This window comes from Dioscorea cayenensis, chromosome 8, assembly GCF_009730915.1.
Source record: "Dioscorea cayenensis subsp. rotundata cultivar TDr96_F1 chromosome 8, TDr96_F1_v2_PseudoChromosome.rev07_lg8_w22 25.fasta, whole genome shotgun sequence".
Lineage (NCBI taxonomy): Eukaryota > Viridiplantae > Streptophyta > Magnoliopsida > Dioscoreales > Dioscoreaceae > Dioscorea > Dioscorea cayenensis.
This window is the reverse complement of record NC_052478.1, coordinates 19,967,067-19,976,403: the sequence shown is the minus strand read 5'-3', so window position 1 is coordinate 19,976,403 and position 9,337 is coordinate 19,967,067. Positions and strand designations below refer to the sequence as shown.

Genomic DNA, 9,337 nt, shown 5'->3' with positions numbered 1-9,337 from the left:
GAAATCAAGATGAAAGGTTTCTCACTCTCATGCCTTTAAAAGAGGAAAAATTCGGAAATTTACAGAATAACCCTTGAATAAAAAACATTTACAAAGACGTCCCTGCTCAAATACCTAGTTTTATTTCAGCGAGGAACAGAACTGGAATTTTTGTTTCTTGAATTTTTAATAAAATTTTTTAAAATAATTATTTTAGAAATTAATTACATAATAAATTTAATTTATTTTTTCTGGGGTCAAAATATCAAAATGGTTCCTCTATTTTGCGTTTTCCGCTCTTTTAGTCCCTCTAATATAAAATCCGCCTTTTTGGTCCTCATATTTTCACATTTCTGTCTTTTTGGTCCCTCTAATTGACGGATCTACCCTTTTGGTCCTTCTAGCTTATGAATTGGAGGGACCAAAAAGGATGAAAATGTGTAAATACGAGGACCAAAATGGCGGATTTTACATCTAAAGGACGAAAATGTGCAAATACAAAAACCAAAATGGTGGATTTTATATTAGAGGGACTAAAAGGGCGGAAAACGCAAAATAGAGGGACCATTTTGATATTTATACCTTTTTTCTGGATACAAATTTTAGTTTAATTTAATTTAATTTAAAAATATAGTTTTTTTAAATAAAAAAATGAAATTAAAACAAAAAATAAGGGAAAATTACTGTTTATCCCCCAAGAAAATTCAAAACTTCCCAAACAGCCCCTGTAAGTTCTAAATACCCCGGACAACCCTTCTGTTATTGGTTTACTTCCTTTTTGCCCCTGTAGGTCACTCCGACTGGGTCCATGTTGTGAAATTCCATCATTGCACTTGAAAATGGCGGAAAAAAACCGCCCAATCACATCACGTCTAACCTTTTTGCATTCCTTTTTCCTTTGTTTAAACAAACTTTGGAAGGCTTCTATCACATTGGAGGCTTGGAGTTTTTTAATTCATCTTCATTTGCTGTGTTGGAGTTCTGCCGATACAAATACATGATTTCAAGTACTATTTATAATACTATTTATATATCAGTTTATGTTTTATCTTTCTTTATTTTTATCTTTCCCATTCCCAACCCAATGTATTTGCCTTTCTTTATTCCTATCTTTTTCCTACCTAACGTCCGTATTTCTCAATGTACTTGTCTTTCTTTATTTCTATCTTTTTCTTACCTAACGTCCGTATTTGATGGATTCTCATATATATATATATATTCTTTTTTTATATTACTAAAGTACCAAAGTACCCTTTGTATTTGTGAAAAATATTGGAACTGCCATTGGAGCTGTCGTTCTCCAGCCCCGCTCTCTAGTCCTTGCTCTTCTTTGGCTTGGCCTTTCATCCTCTCAATTCCAAGAAGTAAGAAGAGATTATCCTCTTAGAAACCCTACTTTTCTCTATCAATTGGATCAGAGGTGCGTGTTTCCTGTGTTCTTCTTTGTCTTCAATTTCATCTTCCCGCTGAAATTTTTGAAATGTAAGTTTGGAGTGAATTAATGTCATGAAATCTATGTATGAATCGTAGAAAGATGTTTCTTTTCTGGAATCTTAGGGTTTTCTTTTTAACTGAACAATGGATCGTTCTATGATTTATCTAGGGATTGATAATCTTGTTTAGGTTTGTTTGGTGATTATTTATGGCTGGGTGCTTTTGTTGGTGATTGAACTCTGTCTGAGTGGAATGCGAACTTCTTAGAAGCAGTAAAGGTGAAGTTTTGTGTTTCACGGAGTGTTCAGTTCCCTCTGGTGTTGGGAGATTGCATCCTGTAGAATGGTTCCTGGGAGGTGTTTGACGAAATGCTCTAATTGAGCTGGATTTAAGAAATGGCACCTAGAAGTTGTTTGATGAAATGCTTGAACTGAGCTTCCATTTGGGCAAGCTGGTTTGGTGAAGATTAAGTAAGAATATAAGCATGAGAGAAGTTGTGAAATGAATAGTTCAGCTCTTATTTTATAGTTTATATCACCATTTTTTCCTCTTAGCGACCTTTTCTTGCACTCGTTCCTTACCACTTCTTATTCATTTATATGTTTGTTGTAGGCCAAATAACAAGGCAATTCTTCATGAATCATGATTTAGTTTCTTTGTATGTGGTAGTCAAGTGTCAATGATGTTCTTAATTTGGAAACCATATATATATATATTCAATTATTTATATTACTGTTTGGAGAAACCACCTTTTTTCTTGGTTAAGAATATGTAGTCAACTATGTTGTCACATGTTGTGTTGTTTGCTCCAAATGATACATTTTTGTATAAATGAAGCAAAATTTGAGATTAATTAAAAAATTTAGTTTTTGTTTTAAATGAGTTATTTGATTTCTATATGTATGCTTCTTTATTTTTTTGCTGCATCCAGGTGCAGGATTGGAAGTAATAGATGGAAACTGGATTTGTGTATCTTGTAGGGACTAATAAAGCTATCAATTCAGGAGTTTTCTGGAGTTCTCAATTATTTGGCCACAACAGTTGTCTGAAATATCCTTCCACTCGTCCATTGACTGGTAAATTATGCTCTTATCACTTATTTTTTGGACGCCTTAATGTTGGACCAGCAAAAATTGAGCCTTAATCAGCTCAACCCCTGTCTATTATGCTTTCCTGTGATTGTTAATACATCAAGGGTCTTCTTGAGTGAGAAACATCTGTCTGGTTGCGTTGTTGACCATTTCCTTTGTTTTTTAGTTAAGCACATTCATTTGAGTGTATCGGCATAAAAATTGGAGACTAACTCACAAAAAGATAAATAGTGCAAACTAAAAAAGTAAAATTAAATAAAAAGGAGTAATAGCACACCAATAGTGTTTGGATTTTAAATAGCTAAAGAATTTGTTTTTGAGCAAAATTATTAGTCTCAAACAACTATAAATTGATGTTAATGTTGATAATATTAGTACACCTACGAGGCATGGGGGCCAAATGAATAGAATGGAAAGTAATCCAGTGAAGCAGCATATTAATAAAAATGTAAATGTCAAAATAAAGCTAGTGAGGATAAATGCAGATTGAATAAATGAGAAAGCCTTAGATATGTATGATTTAAGGTGTATAGCAAGGTACATAGAAAGCTGAATACAAAGTAAAAAGAAGGATTTCTCTGAAGTTGAGGAAAAGAAGAACCCAAAGAGAAGATCTTTGCATGTGAAACGTATTTGGCAAAGGAAAAGAAGAAAACAAAACTAAGACAAAAGAAATCATTGGCAGTAAAAAGATTTAATGAGAAAAACAGGGATAAATTATGAAGATTATCTCAGTAAAAAGAATAAGGCAACCGAGTATTTGAAAATAGGCAGCTATTACAATCACTTGATAATCGCATTCGTATAATAAATCTATGAAAAATCAAATGGTCTTTTATTCGTGTGAATCATGGGGGATGCAATTAATGAACATGAAAGAACCTTATTCTAATTGCTTGAAAAGCTCTCAGCCTTGACCACAGTCTAGTTCATTGCCTATGTTTCTCTTGAAGAAGTCTCAGCTATTCCATTTCCTAACTATAGAAAAAGCAGCAGAATCATTCATATAAAACTTTATAGAGACTAATCTATTGCCATTATCCAAGAATATGCTTGATAACCATTGTACAGTCAGTTATATTCAACAGAATACATAGGAATAAAACATACCTTGAAAAATCTGAAAACACATGAGACTTGAGTATCTTCTTGATGTTCTTAAACTTCTCTCGGAGTTCATTTATCTTTGGCACATCCCTATAAGCTTCAAAATGACTACATAACTGGTTTACTGCCTGAAGAAGAGACATTCATTTAGCATTATTATTTAAAAGTTATTGTCCATCTTCAAACAATTTGAAGGTGACTGCAACAAACAAATGAAGTGCCATGACATGAAAGGAGGAAAATCATTTCATACACATGTAGTTAGCACCACAAATTTCAAGAGAAAATGTGCAATAATAAGATTTCAAGATAAGGCATGAAATAATAAGCACCAAAGAAAGGTGCGCAAAAAGCAATGTCTTAATTGAACTAAACAAAAATGTGAAAGCAAGAAGGAAACAAGAAACATGGAAAAAGAAAAAAGACGTGCAACAAGGCCACTTACCTCTAAATTGACAAAGGAAACATTGTAAATAGATAAATATCTGCGAGTCTGTATGCAGTTGGCATCCACCAGTAGTAATCAGCATGCAATTGTACAAAATAGACATAAAAAGAAACTATTATAAACTTAATGGATTCTTTTTGTATACTTATTTTACCTTTTACATTGTGCAGGTTACCATGGCCTATCATATTTAGTTATATTTATTTAGCATGTATATCGTGATTATACGTGCTGTGCAAAGATTATTAAGGCAATTTGTAAGTTGAAAATCAATAGTTTCATTTGTTTTTTAAAAAATATAAGCCATAAAAATTAAAATACTAACTAGAACTTGAGGCATGGAGTGCTGCACATAAGTAGATGTTGTTATGAAGAGGCAAAGAAGACACCAGTCTTTTCAACAAAAATATGTAATTGGAACTCAATTTTATATATATATATATATATATAGCATCAACAATATATGATCATGTCACCTCCAACTGAGCAGCAGCCTCCTTATACTGGCTTTTGAAGCCATTACTTGCAGTTGCTCAACAGCTGAGACTGTAATGCAAAAACATAAGTTAACAAGGTTACATCTACTAATTGTTTAGAGGTGGCATCTTAAATATCTTAGTAATTAATTGCAATAATACGCATGTACAGAAGATTGGAATAAAAGCATCAACAAAAGTCAAAATGGACACCACTTTTGAACATTTTTTATGGAAAACATACAGTGTCTAAATGCTTAAAGGAAATTACTTCTGACTCTCTAAAGGACACCACCCAATTACACTACTAACCTAGCATGGTAAGATGATGAAGAGCAGTAATTGTAGTTGTTATATGCTTCTTTGCAAAATCCAATTTCTTGATGTCCCGGCAAATTTCCTGAACCATTGCTTCACTTTGTTCAGCTTTTGATTTGATTTCGCGTATCTTGTACATCAATTCCTGTATGCACAGAAGAGTTATTACACATGAAAATTATTGATAGAGATCAGCTTAAAGATCTGATCAACATTCTTCTACATGAAAATTCTCAAGACCCTGAAGGAAATACCCAATAAAATTCAAGCAACAAGGATGATAGAAAATATAAATTATCACCAGTCCAGAACACCACCAGTTCATGCATAATTACTTTGAAAGAAAGGTAATTTTGAAACCCACCTGAACAGCATGTGTTGCAGCAGTAAGATCTTCCTTTGCTTTTGTCCCTGAATTACTCTACACATGTAAATTTTGAAGATAATGAATTCTAAGGGACAAATAAGGAGCATTTACAAGATCAGCCCATCAAATCTGAATGAATTGCAGTGAAGAATGACAGTAACTCTAATAAAAGTTCCAAAAGAAATAATCCTGAAGTAGCCCAAACAGGGATAAAAAACAGCAGGACAAGAAATTTACCTGTTGGCGAACAGCTGCCAATATCCCTGCATCCACACGACGAATCTCACTGTGTATCTTTTGCATTAGTGGCTCCACACCAGATAAAGATGCTTCTGAATATTTGGAATGGATTTAGAGTGTCAATTTCAAATCCATGAGAAAAGATGAAGCAAGAAACACATAATCTTGACAAGCACATCAGCAACCATTTTTACACAAAAAAATTGTCTGCTTCAAACTTTTAGGATTCTAAAACCGGCAAATTTTGCAAACTGCTTCCCACAAAACAGAAATGAGGTCTCTTTTCAATATAAAACAATAAAAAAGACCAGTTATCAAATTTAACCAAAAGTATCATAAAGCTCCATAAATCATGAAGCTTCAAATAACTCCATCGATGAAATACTAATGCCGAACAGACCTCTGGAATGAGGTGACACAACCAACACAAATCTATCACTCTTACGACTAATACCACTTGGGTTATCTGCTAATCTGAAGCCCATTTCAAGATGCCAAAATTGCAAATTAATACAAGAATACATTGTTCATTCAATTAGAGCAAAGAAATTCTATTTAAAAAGCACGAGTACAAATTCACTGAATAAACCAATAAAACAACATAGAGCAAAAGCTGAGATACAAAGGTAAGCGAAATCTAAGGTCAATCAGTGCAAGCAATGCCTGGAAAAAACCCAAATGCTCACTGAACTGGATGAAATACTTACCAGTTGGGAACATCTGGTTGATATACTCTAAAGCACTCGACTTGTCCATCCCTCCCTCTCTCTCTCTCTCTCTCTCTCTCTGCCAAAAGCACAAAAAGAAGCATGAATTTAACACAAAAAAAGGAACTCAAACAGATCTCAAATCCAAAATTTGATTCAAATATCAACAAAAAATCAGCAGAATGGAAATAAACAAGTCGATCTCCCAGATTTCAAGGCCAATTAAGACGACACAACAAACCAGAGGATTAAAAAAGCAAGTACCTTTCTGATTCCGCGATCAAAATCCGGAAAGGAAAAGAGAGATCTCAACTAGGGTTTTCGATTTCGCAATCCAAGCATCCAAATTTCGTTAGATCTCGAGCTCCATTTGCTTCATTGGGAGTCCTTTGAACGAACAAGAAGCACAAGGCCACTCCCGGGACACATTTCGGGTCGGGTTTGTCATCCCTGAATCCGAACCCGTTAGTCTAATCGGATCGAGTTTGTAAGATTAGGATCCGAATCCGATAGCCTTGGTCCTGAGCCAAGTTTTTTCATATACAACCCTGTAAGATTTACAATTACATGTAAACTTTAAACAAAAAATTTTATGTATAATATATAATAATATATATTAAATTATAATAAATAAATACCTTGAAATTTTTAACTTCGAAATATTTATCTATATAAATATATTTCTGATTATGTAAATTTATTTTAAAATGATAATACTTGAAAATATAAAAATAATATAAAATAAATATATAACCCTGTATATATAAAGTAAATGCTAAGATATGTAGGTACAGATATATACAAGACACTTTATTTCGCTATTTTTATCTATTATTAAATATTGATAATTAGAATTTTAGTATATATATTTAACATTGTCAATCTCCAAGGGTATATGTGTAATTTAATTATTTACAGGGGTGTAAATAAAAAAAGAGTCCTATATAAATGTTCAAAATAATACCATGGAAAGCATCATCATTGCAGAGATGCAACGAAAATCACGATTTAGCAAACAAAGGTGAGAACTTTTTGCGAGTTCTATTGATTTCTGGTTGTTTTTTTTATCTTGATTTTGTTTTGCATTGTGTTTGTGATTTGTTTGGTTGTTTTGGATCGAGTTTTGTTAGGTTTTTGTTTGATTACTTGCAGGGGAGCTGTTAAAAATCAAGAATGGATGCAATGAGGGAACAAGGTGGGATTCAGATGCTGCTTAGGGCTGAGGAAGAGGCCCAGAAAATCGTCACTGATGCTAGAAACTATAGGTTTTTTATCACTCACCCTTTTGTTGTTATTTGTTTCTTTTTCTTTTCTCGAAATTTGTGATGTTTCTATGTTTTTGTTTGGGTTTTGAAATTGAGGGTGTAAGGGCTGATCAGGTTAAGGAGAAACACGAGTCGTCGCACAACTCGCACCAAGCAGCAGTCCATGAGTGGCGCGAGGTTTAGGGATTTTGTCATGTGATTAGCTGGTCCAATGATAAACTAAACCTTGTTTCTTTGTTATGGGAGGATTATGAGGGGAATCTTGGTAGTGGGTAATGTATTCAATGATTATGTGTAATGGAGAGTTGTGACTAATTGGAAGGGTCTACTAAGAATCAGTGGAGAAGAATTGTCCAATAGCATGGGACAATTGTGGTAATCAATGTAAGGCTTTATAGCTTGGAAAGTAATGGAAAAAAGGGCATTGAATTGTCCTCTGTTTTCTCTTTTCCTTCCTTTCTCTTTTCCCTTACTCTTTCTCTCTTTAACTAACCACCAGTGCCTCTACACTGGTGCTTTCATTGAACCCTCTGCTTATGACAGAGGGACCACGGACACGATCTTGAGCAATGGAGGAACAACTGGCCGCCATTAATGAACGTCAAGAATTTTTACTCAACAAACTTGAGACCTTCTCTTCTTCCGTTCACCAACATACTGAGTTGTTCGATATTGTGCAGCAATCCTTAATCGCCCAGCAGACCGTGATGACTGAATTAATGGTGAACTTGACACATTTGGAGTGACCACCCTTTTCGCCACCACTGCTTCCGTCTCCTTCTACCCTTTCCATTCAACCCCGTTCCATTACCTACCACCCCACTATGACATTAGCGCCACCAACTACTCACCAGTCACTACCCCTTAACCGACTACGGAAACTAGAGGTTCCCTCATTTGCAGGCGAAGACGTCCTCTCCTGGATTTTTCAAATCGAACAATTTTTTACATTCCACCGTGTCACTCCTGATTAGAAAATTGAAATTGCCTCATTCTATATGTCAGGGTAAGCACTGCAATGGTATCATTGGTTATCTTCTACTCAATAGCTCTCTTCGTGGGAAGAATTCACCCGCCAGGCCGAGCTTCGTTTCGGTCCATCCTCATTCATGAATCATGAAGCCCAACTGTTTAAAATCTGACAACCTCCACCATCACCGCATACCTATCTGAGTTCGAATGTTTGTCCACTTGTGTGACTAACCTCAAGCCCTCAAATCTGCTGAATTGTTTCCTCTCCGGGTTGCGCTTAGATATTCAACACGAGTTGTATATTCTGCGATTGGAATCCCTCCACAACGCTATCGGGATGGCAAAACTTTTGGAGGACAAATACAACGCGACTAGGACAACCACTTATTTCTTTCCACAGCGTGAGCCTATTCTCAACCCACCAGCCACGCTGACTACACCACCTCCTCATGCTTCTTTCAGGGTAGCTTCACTTCCCATTAAGCAGTTAACACAGGTAGAAATGGCTGCTTGTCGTGAGCATGGTCTCTGTTATAATTGCGACTCTAAATACACTAAAGGACATCAGTGTTATCCACCACAGTTTCTATGCCTTATAATTCACCATGATGACTTTAATGAAAGGGACAACAATACACTAGAGCTGCCAAATATTGTGGTAGAGCCTGAACCACCTGATACCACACCTTTGCAGGAACACACACCATGTATTTTGTTCCATGCCTCAATGGCTTCCTTGTTCCATCTACCCTTAAGATCACCCGCAACATCTTTGGCAAGGACGTCGTCGTCTTGATCAATAGTGGCTCTACGAATAATTTCATCTAGACTCGGTGGACATGTCACCTCGCACTACCAGTTCAACCTTCCTCCTATCTCAAAGTCACAGTCGGTAATGGTGAAATCCTCACATATAGAGGTGAATGCTTGCAA

At 35.3% G+C, this 9,337-nt stretch overlaps 1 protein-coding gene and 1 long non-coding RNA gene across 3 annotated transcripts; one reads left to right on the top strand and one right to left on the bottom strand.

Moving 5' to 3' along the window:
• Nucleotides 1-1,277: 1,277 nt before the first annotated feature.
• Nucleotides 1,278-4,509, top strand: LOC120267714. 2 transcript variants are annotated; one of them, XR_005538544.1, is made up of 3 exons: nucleotides 1,278-1,399; nucleotides 2,345-2,489; nucleotides 4,230-4,509. It is a non-coding gene; the product is annotated as an uncharacterized LOC120267714 (long non-coding RNA). The 2 variants fall into 2 exon arrangements; XR_005538543.1 differs by lacking the exon at nucleotides 4,230-4,509 and having other exon boundaries at nucleotides 2,345-2,632.
• On the bottom strand, nucleotides 3,198-6,583 carry LOC120267708 (vacuolar protein sorting-associated protein 53 A-like). Its single transcript, XM_039275389.1, is given in 9 exon segments — nucleotides 3,198-3,478; nucleotides 3,615-3,739; nucleotides 4,536-4,567; nucleotides 4,570-4,605; nucleotides 4,848-4,998; nucleotides 5,218-5,274; nucleotides 5,458-5,552; nucleotides 6,168-6,246; nucleotides 6,432-6,583. Coding segments are annotated over 8 exon segments (561 nt in total). The 5' UTR covers nucleotides 6,217-6,246; nucleotides 6,432-6,583; the 3' UTR covers nucleotides 3,198-3,462.
• Between the last annotated feature and the right edge of the window lie 2,754 nt (nucleotides 6,584-9,337).